The sequence below is a fragment of the Oryzias latipes genome, chromosome 16, assembly GCF_053564925.1.
Source record: "Oryzias latipes strain Hd-rR chromosome 16, Olatipes_Hd-rR_3.1".
In the NCBI taxonomy this organism is placed as follows: domain Eukaryota; kingdom Metazoa; phylum Chordata; class Actinopteri; order Beloniformes; family Adrianichthyidae; genus Oryzias; species Oryzias latipes.
In genome coordinates, this window is record NC_136252.1 from 34,888,759 (window position 1) to 34,906,276 (window position 17,518).

The 17,518-nt window shown below is 42.9% G+C and overlaps 1 protein-coding gene and 1 long non-coding RNA gene across 3 annotated transcripts in view; one reads left to right on the plus strand and one right to left on the minus strand.

Moving 5' to 3' along the window:
• The window catches only part of LOC144984626 (uncharacterized), a 160,625-nt gene extending 153,979 nt beyond the window's left edge, over positions 1-6,646 (plus strand). Inside the window, exon 2 of the long non-coding RNA XR_013648437.1 lies at positions 6,539-6,646. This is a non-coding gene — a long non-coding RNA (uncharacterized LOC144984626). The remainder of the gene's footprint in view (positions 1-6,538) is intronic.
• tbx20 (T-box transcription factor 20) lies at positions 6,539-15,735 on the minus strand. Of its 2 annotated transcripts, none has more exons than XM_023964407.2 (8): positions 15,397-15,735; positions 14,577-14,814; positions 13,713-13,877; positions 12,972-13,080; positions 11,580-11,738; positions 10,922-10,998; positions 8,971-9,083; positions 6,539-7,868 (listed from the first exon to the last, which is right to left on the minus strand). In XM_023964407.2, exons 1-8 carry the CDS (start codon positions 15,524-15,526, stop codon positions 7,540-7,542), a joined length of 1,320 nt encoding a protein of 439 aa, XP_023820175.1. In that variant the 5' UTR covers positions 15,527-15,735; the 3' UTR covers positions 6,539-7,539. The 2 variants fall into 2 exon arrangements, with proteins under 2 accessions (XP_023820175.1, XP_023820174.1); XM_023964406.2 differs by having other exon boundaries at positions 8,971-9,086.
• Between the last annotated feature and the right edge of the window lie 1,783 nt (positions 15,736-17,518).

Consider the following 17,518-nt stretch of genomic DNA (forward strand, 5'->3'; position numbering starts at 1 on the left):
TATCTTGGTCTAATAATAACAAAAAATAGTAATGATAGAGAAAGTGTAAATATCACTCCCAGACTAAAAACAATACAGAAAACTTTAAATCAATGGTTGGGGCGTGGCCTATCAATATATCAATATTTGGCCGCATTCTATTATCCAAAGCGGAAGGTTTTTCAAGACTTGTGTATCCCTGTCACTCATTATATACATCCCCAAAGAACATCAAGTTGTCTAATTCTATTCTCTTTAAATTTATTTGGAAAAATAAGACTCACTATATACGAAAATCACAATTGGTCAGAGATTATAAAAATGGCGGCTTAAAAGCTTTAGATGTTGAATCACAGATTGTAGCGTTTAGATTGAAATGGTTAAAAGGCTGTATTTCCCAGCCTCATTCTATGTGGTATCATATCCCAAACAAACTCTTCGGTGGGTCGGGGGACTGGAGTTTTTGCTGAAGTGTGATTATAATATTTCAAAAGTACCAATAAAACTATCAAACTTTTACAAACAAGCCTTAGAATTTGGGAAGATGCTTTTCAACCATAACTTCTCCCCTCACAACACTGTTTTATGGAACAACAGATTTATAACTGTAAACAAGAAATCCTTGTTTATGTCTGAATGGTATGGTAATGGTGTGTATTTTGTCCATGACTTGATGCATACTGATGGAAGGCTGTTATCATACTATGAGTTTGTAACCAAATACAAGATTAAGGATTCTAGTAACTGTTATAACAAAGTCTGTAAAGCAATTCCCATACCTCTACTTAATCTTATTCAAAACATACTACAATACAATGAAATCAAACCAAAACTTTCGGAGCTGAAAATTAATAATATTCCCCTAAAAGATAAAAAATGCAACAATAAATTAATAACTCTAACCTTTAAACAATTAATTTTCTGCAACTTTAGTATAAACAATAGATGCGATTTAGAAACCACCCAAATGAACAAATCTTTTTCTTTATACACAAAGTACCCACTTCCTCCTAAAATGAAAGAAACACATTTTAAAATAATATCTAAAATTTACCCTGTTGGAGATTTTTTACATAAAAGATTCAAATTTGAATCGGAACTATGCATATTCTGTTCATCTGAAACTGAAACATTAGAACATCTGTTTTACAGTTGCAACCAGGTTAAAATATTTTGGTCTGATATACACAATTGGTTGTCACTCAAAATTTTAAATATTCCCTTTTTTTCCTTATATGATGTTCTTTTCTATATGGAAAATCTGGACCCGGGAATTTCTGATGTCATTAATGTTGTTATTATTTTATGCAAACATTTCATTCATTTGTGTAAATGGAAAAATACATGCCCTTTATTTAGTATTTTTTTGAATTATTTTTCTGATTATTATAAGTGTCTTAAATGCATTCCTAACAAAAACAAGAAAACTACAGTCATTTATCAAAATATATCAAAAGTATTATTATTTTGAATTGTTTTGGCCTTGCCTTTGCCTATTATTTCATTTTTGTTTCTTTTTCTTTCTATATGTGCATTTATAACGTTTGTTCACCCTAATTTGGTTTGTATATGAGCATCTATAAAAAAAAAAAAAAAAAAAGGCACACACATTGTTAAAAATATTACTATTTTTCGTTTTTTCAGTCTTATATGTGTGTTTGATATTACAATTGTTTATTGAGCAAGTGACTGTGAATGTCTGTAAATTGAAAAATGTACAATAAAGTTTGTTAAAAAAAAAAAATGTGCAGGATGTTTAAAGTCGCAGATTTGCAGAACTGTGTTTTAATCTTGTATTGTATTGTTATAAATGTTATATTTTTATTGCATTCTGCAAAGGTGAAATAAAAATAAAATAAAACTGAAAAAAAAAAAAAAAAAAAAGACTGGGATGGCGCAACACTCACCCCTGATAGCGCCCTCGTTCAGGGGGGTGTCGGGTCAGGAAGGCAGCTCAGACTGATACACTCCAGAGCCCCCCCCCCCGGAACCCCCTAATCAAATGACCATGGATTCCTGTGTAGACGCTCATAGAAGGTCCAATTACTGACCGACTCCTGATGCGGTTACACCAATCTGGTTAGGACCCCCCCACAGCTGTGTGTTGGGGGTTAGAGGGGTGGGAGGGAGGACATTCCATCATCATCATCATCATGACGCCTTCAGACCTCGCTCTCTTTGGTGGGGCGGCTGGCACAGGGGGGAGATGCTGGGTGACACCCGTGACGCCTTCACTGTCAGTAGATGAGGCGTCACCATCAGTGCAGAAGCTACACATAACACCAGCTCACAGGTTATGACATAATTAAAGGTATGATGCAGATAAAAATGAGAAGAACAAAAGCCATTTATGTCTATTTAATTAAAAGGTGAACTAGATTAGAAAAATATGAAAGATTAAATGTTTTAGAGTTATGGAGTAGATTTAGAATAAAATATACAGTATGTACAAAAGCACAAACTGAGAGACTTAATGTGTAATTTTGACGACTGAACAACAGGAAGAATAAAAACCACCAACATTTTCCTTGAATTTCTGCTGTTTTTCTTTAAAAGAGAAAATGTTTAACTTGAGGTAAAATATTTTAGTTCGAGATTTAAAGACCCTCTTGAATGAAAATGGGGTTTTTGGTGATAATGGAGGACATTTGTGAAGAAAATTAAGATTAAAACTGCATATTCTCAGAGCAGACGAGAAAACGCCCTTTGAAAAAGATTGTTGTGACGTAGAAAATATGCTGGGCGGAGCAACAAACTCCATGCTCCGCCCCTTTCTGATCCTCCACCTGCAGACCAACAGATCCATGAACGTCTTTGTTTTCCTGGTCTGAGCGGGAATCTGGATCAGAACCGGATAGATCTGATATTGATGAAGCACCAATATTATTATATGATTTTGGCTAAAGACGGCATAACAGTGGATAAAAGACCAAACACTTGGTCTGTCAGTCACATCTGTCAGTCACATCTGTCAGTCACATCTATCAGTCGCTGGAAATAGATCAGAGTTGATCTTTAATGAATAAAATCCTTAAAAAGTTGGTTCTAAACTTGGTATATTTGAAACCTCCACAATCAATGCATGTCTTGTCACTTTATCGTTTACGTTTTCTTTACATTTCTTTGCATATGACCCCTCAGGACCCCCTGACCCCCTCAGATTTGAGCCCTTTAGCGTTGCTGGTGTTCATAACTGCATTACAGAGCAAATGCGTCAGAAGAAACTGCAGCCGCCTCGCTGTCAGGCCCAGTTTAGGCTCAGAACCTTAAAGTCCTGCGTTTGTTTTTCTGCAGAGAGTGAAATGAGTTTGGGCTCTGCCAGGAAGTCCTGTCGCCCCCGTTTGTCCTCAGACAACTTTTCCTTCGCCGTCTTCCCTCCCTTCAACGATTTTCTGCCGTTTGCCAACAGGCCCCACATTTCAGCACAAGCCGCTCGGCGTGTCGGTGTCCTTTGTCCTGCCCCAAGCATTTGCTGGCCTGTTTGTTAAAAGCGCTTTATCGCTAAATTTGACTTGGCACGTCTCGTCAGAGGAGATTGCGGCTCCCGGCTTCCAGATAAAACATCCATTAAGCAGCTTGTCTCGGCGGATTCGGAGCTCTTGGCCTATTAGCATACGTTGGGCTGCAGCACGGCGTTCTGCGGCCCGTCACATAACGAAGCCCCTCTTGCTGTCGCCGTGCAGAACCTCGTCTGTGACACGGTAATGCTCGCCGACTGTCCTCCACCTCGAAAGCCCGCCAAAAGCCTGCGGGAGCGGGAAAAAAAGGCCAAAATGCAAAATTGATGGAAATGAGATTAGATTCAGCTCCTGCTCCTCACTGTGTAAATTAGGCCCCAAAATGGACTCTCCAGCCCAACTGTTGGCTCCAATTTGTTGGGCCATTCCTCACGGCGGCTCGTCCTGCCCTTCCTCCCCCCCTGTAATCCGATCAGGGCCACGCTGGATGTTATTTATTTGTTTATTTATTTATTTTCAAAGGATGTAAGCGATTCTTATCGGGGCAGAAGTAGAGCTTTCCTTCCTGGTGAAACGGTGACTAACGTCCAGCCATCGATCCGTCAGTTGGTCTGCGGTGGCGGCTGATGCTACTGCTGATAGACGGCCGCGCGTGCGTCCGTGAGCGCCGCAGTCGCTGAAGCTCTACTGCATTTGTCAGGATCTGAACCTCGTCTGCTCTTCCTGCGTTTGCCCTCCCTCGTCCCAAGACAACCGACTGATGCCAGAGTTCCTTTTGCTTTGGTGGAAGACACCAATCCCGTGCAGATAGCTTTGGACTGTGGCAGCTCAGATGACTGATTGATGGAACGTCCTGCAGCTCAGAAGCTAAACTGGGTGTAGATGTTGGTTAGGAGGAGCCAGAATCCCTCAAAACCACTTTTTTCTTGTAGGTTCATCAAAAGAACAATCCTGAAGACAATCCTGGCAAAACCCCAAACCAGATGTCAGTGGAAGAAGAGACCAGAAGAAGAAGACGGCATCCTGAGGAAACCAACATCATCCATTCCAGCATCACCTGGAATCCCCAAAGGAAGACGAGGAAGACCAAGGACCACGTGGAGGGGAAACCAGGAGGTCAAGCAGACCGCTTCCATCTGGAGGAGCTGGAAAGGATCGTCCAGGACAGAAGCTATCGCCCTACGCCCAACCAGGAAGGCCCAGCTGGGTCGCCTCGTCCTGCAAACCGCCAGGTTCTCAAATGGAGAAGCCTCATTCCAGAGAAGACCGCTCTCTCCCATCATCCTCTGATCCATTTTCAAATCCTTCCCAGTGCTTTTCTAGGACCTGGTTTCTGCAAAGCGGCAGGAGCTCGTTAGAAATTCACCTTTGAGTTGTTGGCGGGACCGTTGGCGAGGAAGTAAGCCTCCGCTGATGTCCCATCATCCCTTTGTTCAGGCTCTCTCCTGCTAGCTTACAGCCCCTCAAGCTAACATTAGCGGTGCAACACAAATGGGGAGCAACATGGGAGCCATCCAGCCGTCCAGTTCTGATCTGGATTCCAGGAAAACAATGACGTTCATGGATTTGCATGTCTGCAGGTGGATGCATCAGACGGGAAGGGGCGGAGCTTGGAACTGGCGGCCCCCCTTTTTAAAACACCATTTTTTCATCTGTTCCAGATTCACAAAGATTTGAATAAAGAAATACTCAGAAATGTCAGTTTGACCTTAATTTTCTTCACACTCGTCCTCCATCATTACAAATATTATAAAAGGACATATTTTATTGAAAAATTAAGGCTTAAAGCAGTAAAAAGTTAACACCTTATTAAGATCCTAATCATCTTTGAGTGTTTTATATTTCACTGTTTATTAAAAACAGATTTCATGTAACCCTTGTGCTATCCTAGGCACTTTAACATTGGGAGTTGGGTCATCTAGACCCACTAGACAGAGCTCTGAACCTTTTTTCTTCAATGATCTTCACTGGTGTCCATGGATTACATGAAATCTTTCCACCTTTATCCACCTTTGTCATGGTAGGGAGAACACCTCAATGGAAGGGGAGGGGTCATCTAAGATAACACAAGGGTGTTATCTTAGATGACGTCTGTTTAATTTGTGCTTTTAATGTGTAAACCTAAAATCAAAGAAATCTCCAATTTTATCCACAGAATTTATGAATTGAGTGTCGTTGTGTTTAGATTTTATTTCCTTTCTCTAATCATGTTTGTATAATCGTGGTGTTAGTGACACGTTTCTGTTAGGGAGCACTTACTTCTGAGATGGAAGCGTTCTTGACTGGCGTGATCCTTCAGTGACCTTCAGCGACCTTCAGTGTGCAGCTGGACCTGCCTGATCAGCTGCAACTGAAGCTTTATTATTATTTTTTAGCAGGATGAGGTCCTACAAATGCAGGAACAGAACTTCACGTTTGTCCTTCTTACCGTGGAGTTTACTCCTCCCAGAACAGCCATCAAAGGTCATTTGAGAAAATCTGGATTCAGCTTCAGTGCCAACATCACCTTCGTACCCACATGCGGTTCTTGGATTAGTCTTCATCCTGTCACACGCAGATCTCTTCTGAAGGCTTCCTCTGTGGCTGAGCTGAGGCGTTTCTACGGTTCAGGACTCCGCCTCCTTTCTGTCTGCAGGACGGCCACAAACCTTTGTCTAAAGTTGAGTTCTTCAAAGGGGAAATTCTTGATCGTTTCATGTTTTTTCCTGTTGCAACTTGAAGCAGAAATCTGCAGGATTAAGTTTGGTTTGAACCTCCAACAGATTTCTCCGTTTGCTGCATAAATGATATTGATGCCAACATTTTCTGAAGGTTCATTAAACTCCTCAGAAACAGGAAATTCTCCAAGACTCGACCTCAACTTTAACACAAAGACTTCAGACTTGAAAAGGAGAATTGTGAGCTGAATGATGGATCCCCGGCTGCCCTAAAGGAGACTGCCCACAAGGGGGCAGTGTGGAGCGCTGAAGCACAGTCATAACGTTCCAAAAACCCTTCAGTAAAACCAGGAGTCATTGCATTTCCTGTTGCTGTTTTTGTGTGTGGGATTCATCAACAACATGAACGTGCTGCGGAAACAATAAAAGAGTCGCTCCAGAGAGTTCGGTGGTGATATTTTTATATATACTTCTCACGGTTTACAAATAACGTCTTAAATGCCGCGTAGTGTTACAGCGCAATGTTTCCAGAGAGCAAAATAAATATATTGCACTTAAAAACCCTCAAAGCACAACGTGTGTGTTTGAACCGAGACATGACAAAAGGAAGATCCAGACACGCCCATCGGCTCCACGGCACATCAACACTGTGACTCCAGAGGATGCAGCTCCTCCTCCTGGATGCAGAGTTTCTGTGAGCACGGTTCAGAGAAACGGGTCAGAACCGAACTGAAAGCTGAGCAGAGTCTCCATTGTTTCTGTGTGAACGATGGAGGTCACGACCTCAGTTCTGATGTCTCCTCTGTGCGTGTGTGAGGGTGGAACGTGGCGGCCTCGAATCCTCGCGGACGTCCTGTTGACGGCGAAGGAGCGGGTCGGTTCGCCGGCCCACCTGGATCCCACCCGAATGAGACTCTCTCATCTGCAGACGGATGGAGCTGCGCAGCTGCAGCCTCAGCTGCTGTGAGGCTGCAGACCGGCGTGTTGCTTCATAAATAGTCAGAGTTTCATCTGCCTTTATTTTGAAATAACTACTTTTGTGGAATGAAACTTGTGGCGTGAGTGGCTCTTCAAAGTAAAAGTCCTTCCTGTTGAGGTAAAGGTGTGTCAGCATGCGTCCTATGGGATTACGTCAGTCTACTGTGAGCATAGCCGGGATTAAACCTCCGTGTTTCTGTACATGTGAACGCTTCCCACGCGGCCGGAGCTCCGCCTGCAGAGGGGCGTCCCTGTGATGGATCACACGCCACCAGACGCTGTTGCCGGTAGCAACCGCTTCCCGTCTGCAGGGGGGAGAGGGGTGTGTTCTTAACATGCTAGGCGCTCAGTTTCACAGTTTGTACCGAGGTCGAGTCTTTCCCCCCCGTCTCGTCGGCCGCGCCGTCACTCGCTGCGGAGAAACTATTTACACAAAACTGAGCGATGGGCAGAGCCTCTCCTCACAGTCATACAAAGGGGGTCATGACCGTGGAAGAGTGGCGCAGTCCCTGGATGGCGGCGTAAGGCCCCTGCTGGAAGTAATGGTGGTAGCGTGGCATGTGGAAGGCGGGGAAGGACGGCCCGCTGCCCTGCATGGTCCCCGCCAGCGCGCCGGGCGCCAGCGGCATGCCCAGGCGACTGTAGGGGGGCAGGGATCCCTGGATGGGGTGGGGGAGGGAGGCGGCGCCGGTGCCCATGGCGGACAGAGACTGGGGGTGCTGGAAGCCCGAGAAGCCGGAGGTGGTGGTGACCCAGGAGCTCAGCGAGAGGTTATCCGAGGCGGTGAAGGCGGAGCCTGCGGGCAGACCGGCGTTTAGACGATCAGCTGACAGAGAGACTAAAAAAACTGTCGCGGAGAAGCAGGAAGTGACGGATTTTACTGCAACGTTCAAAGAAGATCTTTACCATAGTTCAGGAGAAACCAAAGCGTGTTCAGGGGGGGGGATTTCTGATCAAAGAGTCCACCTATACCATCATTAAAAACCATTTCTAAATGAAATGAATGGATTCTATTTATAGGAAAAAAACAATCGGATCTGCTTCTGAGGTACTTTTACGAGAACCTGAAGATGTTAAATTCCCGCTCTGATCATCTTCTGATCAGTGGCCTTTAATTCTGATGATGTCATTTTAGTCAAAGTTTTTACCCATAATTCAATTCAATGTGCAATTAGTAACTGCTTTTTCCATTTTACAATTTGATATGAGAAAAATTACAATTTAATCCAACATTTTTTAAAAACAAAGTTTAACAAATTAGCAAAATTATTGTATTTTGAATTGTCATTGATTTTTGGTGCCATAATGGGTTGAATCCCATAAATCCTTCAATCCTTGTTTTCCTGTTTCTCTTTCTTTATTCTAGTATCTTCCATTGTTTTTTACCTCTTAACTTCTCCAATTTTTCATCTATTTCAACCATCCAACTATTCAAATGTTCAGCTCTTTCAGCTTTTCCCAGCTGTGACTTTTGCTCCTTCAAATCCTTGAACTTTTCCAGATATTCCAGGATTTTTGCCTCCATTGAAATAAATGGGGAGTCCTTGGTGCAGAAGCTCGCGGGTTCGATACCCGGGTCTGGCATTTTTCCCAAACACATCTTTATTGTTATTGTGCTGTTTTCACTTTATTTAAGGTCAAATTTAAGCATTTATTTAGCCAATTCTGACCCTTTAAGTTTCATTTCCATTCAGAAATATAGCATCAACCCATATTCTCTCCTGGAAAAGCATCAAACTGCAAACTTCTTGCTGAAAGTTTTACGGTGAATCCAAACCAGGGGGGGGGGCTGGACTGGAACCAGGTCAAATCTCAATGATTTCGTGTTAAGCACCGTTTCTTGGTTGGTTACCCCCCCCATGCGGCACCATCTAAAACAGTGGGTTCCTGGGTCTCACCTCTGCTGTGGGCGGAGTGTCCGTCCTCGCCGAGGCTCTCCTCGTCGCCGCCGTAGGTCCGGATGGGCGAGCGGGCGTACGAGTGCTTGTGGATCAGATTCTCAACACTTTCCCTGCAGCAAAAGCCAAAGACAGAGCCCCAAAATAAATCTCTTTGCTTCCAGTGGGGGGGCGGTCGTGCGGCGACACAAACGACACAGAAAAACCGATGGAGACCAAAGCAAAAGACGGGAAGGCGTCAGAGGAGGAACCGCTCCTCAGCTTTTCCTTAAACTTCACGGAGGATGCGGTACAGCCGGAGTCAGAGGGCGGGGCAGAAAAGCGTGGACCACCTGTGCGCGCGCGTGCATAAGCGTGTGCATAAGCGTGTGCATAAGCGTGTGCATAAGCGTGTGCATAAGCGTGTGCATAAGCGTGTGCGTCATCGGCGCCTTCAAAGCCCATTAGCTCATTTGAGGCTTGTCAGACAGCACTTTGCAAACACAATGACACAAATTGTAAAAAGGGGGGGGGGGGGGGCACTGTGTGCATGTGAGTGGACAGGCGTGTGGCCTGCATCATGAGAACCATGCGCCCGCATTAGCAGCCCCCCCCCCCGACCCTTCAATTAGGTTAGGATAGTGCAATATCTGTCAGCAGACGAGTACAAATGTGTGTGTTTTTATCAGCGTCGGACCCCCCCCAGGCGGCGCAGAGATCCCCCACAATGCGCGGCGGGTGAGGGAGCGAGGTGAGGAGTGGGGGGGGGCAGGGGGGTGGAGCGTGCTGGCTTCAATCAGTCACTGCGGCGGATTGAATTAGAGTGTGTTTTAGTGCAGTGGGCGACTCCAGACTAATGTGATTTCTGCAGCTCTCTGAGATCAATTGATCAGGTCTAATTCACAGCCCTCAAAGAGACGGACAGGAGGGGTGTGTGCTGGGGGGCCGGCCGGTTTGGGGGGGGGGGTTCTGATTGAGGGAAAAGGGTTGGAGGTCCTGAGCTGCTCGGACGGTTTTGGACCCGGTGCCGGAGTCAAGGTTTTGTTTTGGGAGCGTCCTTGGAAAATGGGGGGGCACAAAGAAATGGAAAGATTATCAGGGAAACAAGAGATTTAATCACCAAAAACAGGAGCGTCTGAATTCCCTACATTTCCAAAATTCAGAGCCCTGGAAATTTCCCAGAAGTCTCTGCAAATAAACGGTGATAAATATCAACCAGAATGCTTTGTGACTGAACCATTTGTCCTTTGACAATAAAATAAATGTATGTAAATGTATTTTTTTAAGTTTCTGTCATCAGAGCACAGCGGATTCATGACCAGCCTCTGTGAAACATTGATCAGGCTCAGCAAATGGATGATGTCGTCTTTGGCGTGAGATAAGAAAGTAGTCGTCATGCGTGTGAATTACGTTTACATCCAGAGATTCTATAGTCGTCTACAGGGAGGGGGAATGGTGAAGGAATTCAGACAGAAGACAAAAACGGGTGGAAAAAACTTTTTTTTTAAGGAAAGAAATAAGCAATAATTATTCCAGAAACGACACTATAATATAAAAGACAATTTCAAAAAAACAAAGAATGTAAAGACTGAATAAAAAACTCATTAGGGGGAGAAAAAACAGACAAATATAGAAAAGAAAGCGTCTATTCGCGGGTAATTTTCTAAATACGTGAGGCCAGCCTCAAACAGCTAGACGTTACGATTAGGATTACGTTTACATGTGATTTCACACACGTGATGCATGACAGATGATGAGACTTTTATTTTAAATGTGTGGGGCACACGCAGAAATCTGCACGTATGACGTGATGCCAACATGAACTTCCTTCACTTTTTGTGCTGGTTGCACGTTAATAGGTGTGAATAACATCCGCCTGTAGAGAAGAAAAAGCATAAAACCTGAAGACGGAAGTGATGGAAGGTGAAACAGAGCCGCCCCCCCCCCATGCAGGACCCAGAATCCCCTGTACCTCTCCATGTCGGTCAGCCGAGACGAGTCCCGGAAGCCTTTGGCGAAAGGGTTGCTGTCGATCTTCAGTTTGGTGATCTGAAAGAGGAGGAGGAGGATAGACGGGAGTCTTCATCGGTTTCTGCTTCAGCAAACGTCACATCAAAGGCGCCGAAGCCTCAGCTGCTCTGAATGACCACGAAAAACCCCAAGAATTGATTTTCTCCGTCCAGATTGATGTAAAATATGAAGCTCACACTCGTTCCAGTGGATTCAAACTACCAACCCTGGACCTGTGGGGGACAGTCTGAGCCCACCAGGGGGCGCCGCATGGATATCCAGTCATTGTTTTTCCATAAACACATAACTAGCCTTCATGATAAAAAAGTCAGACTTCTTCTTTATGAACTTTTCCACTGAAGGACTTTGAATGTGACGTCATTTTAAAATGGATTAAAAATACGTCAGAATGAGAAACTTCTGTTGGACTGGATCAGAGTCTGTCCGCATTCTGATTATTTTAACGTCAGAATTCTCGTATTTTTGCGTAGCGTCTTTGAGACCACCTCGGTTCTGATGAGGCGCTCTGTGGGCTAAACGGAACTAAATTTAAAATGATGATGTCATAACATTTCTGTGAACTTCAGAGCGCTGTAAACCTTTAGAGCAGCAGAACTCACCAGCTGGTTCTGGTACGCCGTGACGGCGGTGAAGACCGTCTCCACAAAGACGAAGGTGCGAAACTCTTCGGACTTTAGATTGAGCAGCGAGGCGGTGTGGTCCTTCTTCTTGATGATGTGGACCCGCGGCTGGTACTTGTGCATGGAGTTGAGGATGATCTACAGACCATGACAGACAGGCTGCGTTAGACCCCACCTCTGCTGAAAATAACCCAGAAGGTCCTCTCCCACGTTTTCCCAGAACCGCCACGAATACGGCACAGTTTGTGCGTTTACAGCTGGATCCCACAGACTGCTGGCCACTGAACCACAGCAGCAGCTGACAAAGTCCTTCATCAACATGTCTGCCGTTTGTTTGACTAACTCTCTCCCTCCTGCAACCATAGTTTCTGCAGACATACCATTTATTTTTAATAAAGCCCTATTTTAGAGGGATCCTGGTGAAATGTGTGGATTCATGATTCTGTTCTTATGGAAAGATCTGCTTCTGTCAGCATCAGGATGTTTAAAAAATAAGGACTTAGTTCAGCGAAATGTGACGTCTGACAGCTAAACAAAAATAGAAAAGGTGAGAAAAAGGCTTTCAAACTGCAGAAACTAAAGTGGTTAAACAGACAAACATCTCGCTCCTAAAACTGATTTCTTCAACCCAAATTCTTGGATGTATTTTTGGGTTACAAAAGAAGTTTTATTCTATTTTAACCAAATTTACGTTTGTTTTTTTAAAACATTCTTTCCCAAATTAAAATAACAGAAAAAAGTTAACCTGTGTTGGTTTTTATTCCGTCTGTATGACTTAATTCTAGATAAATATGACTTTATATATTTACAGAAAAACACAAGTTTTTTCTTTTAAATAGCTTTAGTTGTGATTTATTTTCAGCCTTTTTCTGACTAATAAGGATTTTTTCTACAATTTCATGCTTTTGTAAAATATTTCACTTGCATTTATAGTAGTTAAAAAAAGGATAAACGGCAAAAACTGATTCTTAATAAAGAATTATAGGTTTCTACCAACTACAAAAATAAAAATATTAAAAATAAAATCCTCATTTTATCTGAACAATAATTTAAAAAACTGTGTCTCTAAAACGCTGACATGTTTCTTTTCGTTTTCCATTTTGTGGCCCAAAAAGAACAAATAAAAATCTAACACGATCTTTTCCCGCCTTGGAAAACAAACAAACAAACAAACAAACAAACAAACAAACAAACAAAACACCCTCGTTATAAAAGCGACCGTGATTATCTTTGCTGGGTTTTGTCGACGGTCTGCTAATGTTTAAGCTAGTTTCTGGTCCTCCTGAGATGACAGAAAAAAACCGGAAGAATTGTTTTTCGTTTGTTTGTTTTTTTACTCGGTCCGGTTCTAGAGCAGCGGGAGGTTCTCACGTGTCCGTGCTGGTCCAGTTCGTTGTTGGTGAGCTTGACTTTCTCAAACGACACCATCTGCTTCTTCAGCTGCTCCCCGGTGAACGGCGAGTCCGGATGCACGTACAACCTGTCAGACGGAAGGCGACACCGCTGATTGGTCGACAAGTGTTGGCTTCAGACCAATCAGCGGTCAGCATTCGACCGCATGAGGCTGGCAAAATTTCGGATCACTTAGCAACAGTTTTCAAAATTAAACCCATCTCAAAAATGTAATTTATTCGTTTTTTTGTTTTTTCTTATTTTTTGTCAGCAGATAAAAAGTATCATTTTTGCGTCTGAATTAAAAAAAAACCGTTATTAACATATTTCACAAAAACACAAACAGAACTATGAGTTTTTAAAGAGGTGGTTGTCAACCTGTGACGTCATCGACCCAAAGAAATATTTGATAAGTGTGTTTACTTGATAAAAAGAAAAACGATAAATATAGATTAAAATTAATTGTGATGGCAATAAATATTAAAGTTTTTTTATTTTAATAAGTAGGCTACGTGTTGTCATCACAGGAAAAATCCAACATTTCTGGAGCTCCTTCATTAAAGCTCATTGCAAAAATAAAGATCGTTTCCTGAAGGGAATCTTTAGGATTTCCTAAAGGTCGCATCTCTTTCCTTTTACTCTTCACTTTAGACATTTCTCCTGAACATTTTTCTTCCTTCCTTGTTGTTCTTTCATCCATTTCCTGTCTCGTGCGTTTACCTTGCGGGCAGAGGCGGGTCGGCTTTCCCTGCGACCAGCCACGAGGAGCGGTGGTAGGCGTACCGGTACCGCTTGTTGTCCACCGGGACGATATCCATCAAGACGATGTACTTAGAGTCCTGGTCCACCCCGGAGAAGGAGACCCGGATGGTTGGAAACATTCTCCTGACGGAGAAATTCACCATATTATTATTATTATTATTATTATTATTATTATTATTATTATTATTATTATTATTATTATTATTATTGTTGTTGTTGCTGTTGTTGTCGAGTACAGTTCAAAAACAGTGGATAAGGGCCATGAAATGACATAATCTAAAATTAAGGAGAAATAAAGCTTGTAGGCTTTGACATTGAAAATATAAATAGCCTAAAAATATATATTTTTAACGTATTTTTCTTGTGTTTAATTATGTATGTCTTTTTTTCTTCTTTTATGTTTTCGGACAGAAATAAATTAGGAGTTTAATTCTCCTCACTGCTCCTTTCCATGAAGATGTTGTTTCTGGTGCTGATCTTCATGAAATGAACAAATAATCAAAAACAAACTATTTTTAAATAAAAAGTATAGTTTATAATCGTTATTGTTAAATAATGTTAATATTTTTTATAATAATTCTAAAGTGGAAATTTAATATTTCTCAAAATTAACGTGTAATTTATAGGACTTATATTTTGCAGAACGTTTATATTGTATTTTATACAGACTTTTTAATTACTTTACTTATAGAAGTTTCTTATAATGCACCTAAAGCCTGGTAGCACTAATATTCATTGTTTAAAAAACTGTTAGCCGTTTTTACTGTGGCCTCTAAAGTAAAAAGCGGCTAAACCGGCAGACGCGTCTTTCCCGCCGCTCACCGTCCAGACTTGGTGATGATCATCTCCGTCCCCAGCTCGTGGAACTTGTCCCACAGCTCCTTGGTCTCCAGGCTGCAGGAGATCTTGGCCATCTCCTCGCTGGGGAGGCCGGGGTTGGTGGGGATGAGCGGCTCCGTGCACACCGCGGGCGCGCTCCCGCTGAAGTCGCCGTGCGCGTCCAGGGTGGACAGGTCGGCCAGAGGCTGCGGGTTGCAGGAGGATTTCTCCACAAACTGCTCTGTGGCCGCGGAGCAAAAACAGGAGAAACGCGCGTCTGGGTTGCATTTATTCCGTTATGATAAGAAGCGACAGTTTTCAGGAGAGAAACACTATTTTACAAAACAATTCTCTTGTTTTCATTTTCTTTTTTAACAAAAAAGAAATAGGAGGAAAAAATACAAATGTCAATATTTACATCAAAATAAAATGTGTGGTTTCTGACCCTTCAGACACAAAGCGGTTCTAAAATAAATCAAACAGAAAAAGAAGGAAAGCTTTGATCAAATATCGCTCATCGTTTTAAAAATGGAAAAAGCCTCCAAATCAGTAAATAATTTTCCTTTACCTTCCATGGATTCATTATAATTCTTAATTTAATAATTATTCGTGGCCAGAGCTGCGTTTTGCTTAAACATCTCTGCTGCTAAAATAACCCGCCGATCACCGGGATCATGTTTTCCTTCAACTTTCCCATTTTCAGGTTTCCCGTAAATCTGATGGTTTACCGGAAAATCTGGGATTGTTATTTGAAAATCCTCTTTTCCTTTCTCGGTGGTTTTGTGTTGGAGCCCCGGTCCGGTCCGGTCCCGTCCGGTCTTACCGAGCGGTCTGATGGTGTTCTCCTCCGCCTCCTTGTCCTTGTTGGGCTTCCCGCTGGACATCAGCGCGGCGATGGAGAAGGCGTTCGCCCGCGAGGACAGCTGCGGTTTGGGGGACGCCGTGAACTCCATGTCGGTCTGGACGCAGAAATAACCCCCCGAAGATCAAATCCTCCAGAAAGACGCTCGGGGAAAGCTGGCGTGAACTCTTGCGGGAGGTGTCCAGATTTGGGGCCCTTGTCTGCGCGCAGACTCGGTGCGTCACGGCTGGACGTGCGCTCGCGCTGGACTCATGGCGCGCGGGTAGAGTCTGACTCCGGAGTCCTGCAGAGCGGCTGTCAGATGAGGGGGGGGAGGCTGCACTCCCGTTTTAATTCCAGCCCCCCCTCCAATCACGGCCCCGGGTCCACGTCACGCTATCCTGTCCAGCGGAGGCCCTGAGCGCGCGAGCAGCCACGGAGAAGCCCGCGCGGGAGGAGTTTAACTACCGAGGAGCCAAAAAAAAAGAAAATACCCCCCCAGATGAGTTTCTGTGAGGCTGACAGGAAATCCTTTTTATTCACACTTCTGGTTTCATCTAAGAAAATAATTCGATTTTATCTCTAGTTTGATAGCAAAAGTTACAGATTTTTGCATAAAATTGAAATATTTTGTCCAAATAAACACAGAAAATCTGAATGTTTTTGAATTTGTTCCCATAAAACGCATGAAAGAACCTTATGAATCTGACCTTCATATAAGACAACCTCGTTGTTAGTTTAAGTTGAGAAACGCTGTATTTTATTTCAGTCAGGAAACACTGAATAGCGCCACCTGTTGACATTTTAATCATTTTTATTCATTTTTACTTGGTTTTTATCTCAAATTTTATTTTTTTATTTTTGGTAGATAACACGTCGAGCGAAGAAAAAAAATTTCTCACTTTAACAGATTTTGTTTTTAGATTTATTAAAACATTGTATGATTTTTAGTCACTTTTTGAGTCATTTTATGACAAAATAAGGAGACAATATTATCCTGAATTAAAAATGAGCCGTTTAGTTCACTGCAGAAAAATATTTATTTTTACAGGATTCCTTTACATACTTTAGATTATATTTCATAAATAAGTAACATTTATGGGTATTTTTATGATCAGCAGATGAAATAATTTCTAAAACATATTTAGAAAACAATACAATAATTTTAAAACATCGTTTGACCGTCTGATGTAAAAAGAAGAAGTTCATGCTTTACATGATTTTTATTTTATTTCAGGTTTTTCCTCACAAATATTTCTGTCCTGAATTATTTTTATATGTGCTGAAATTTGCAGTTTAGGCTTTTTAACTGCTGAGAAATGGAAGGAAGTTTCTTCTACCGCAGAGCAGAGGTCAGAGGTCAGGGGTCTTTATAGAGCCTAAATGGAGATGAAAAAGATAAAAACGGTAAATCTTTTTCTCCCCCTTTTATTCTGAAGTAGCTGGGATTGGAACCAGCAACCGCCTAAAATGAGAAGAGTTAAATTCCACGGACGACGTCAAAGACTGGGATGACCACAGCATTGTACCGCGTGCCGGAATGAGACCGTTAGCACTGATCGTGATCTACAGTCAGAGAGCTAATAAGCAGACAAAAGATGGACAAAAAATCATGATTCAAGTTTCTATATCCAGGTTTTAATGGACGCTAATTAATGAAACACATTTCATCAATGAACGAATGCTGGATTTTGGTGCAAAAGAAAATCTATCATTAGTTTTCCCATCTTTAAGTCAGTGATGCTGAACAGAAAACCTTTCTTTCCTGTATAAACCAGAAATAGCTGCAACGAGGAGAAAGTGGTTTGTCACATTCCACGCAGTGGAACCGGGAGAAAACCCTTCAGCTGCTCCATGATGTGCCACAAACACAGAGGAGTCCAGAGAGGAAGGAGTTAATCTCCCCAAACACACAGCACGCCTCCCTCCTTTTCCCGGATCCACGCCACGCAGCACCGTCTGGCTGTTCCAGGGCCAATCAGGCCGCCGAAGCTTTCAAGGAGCTCCTGGCACGGCCTCGTCGAGGCGCTGACTTCATATTTTCCTAAAGGTGCCTGTTTGTGGGTCTCCGTCTGTGTCCTCAATGTCACTTCCTGTCCTCCCC

What these genes read in the sequence shown, in the direction of transcription:
- tbx20 (XM_023964406.2), bottom strand. Translation starts at nt 15,526, where the DNA reads ATGGAGTTCACGGCGTCCCCCAAACCGCAGCTGTCCTCGCGGGCGAAC. An exon ending in GAACACCATCAGACCGCTCG is followed by an intron (nt 14,815 to 15,396) that starts GTAAGACCGGAC and finishes CCGCGGCCACAG; the next exon opens with AGCAGTTTGTGGAGAAATCC. An exon ending in ATCATCACCAAGTCTGGACG is followed by an intron (nt 13,878 to 14,576) that starts GTGAGCGGCGGG and finishes TTTCTCCGTCAG; the next exon opens with GAGAATGTTTCCAACCATCC.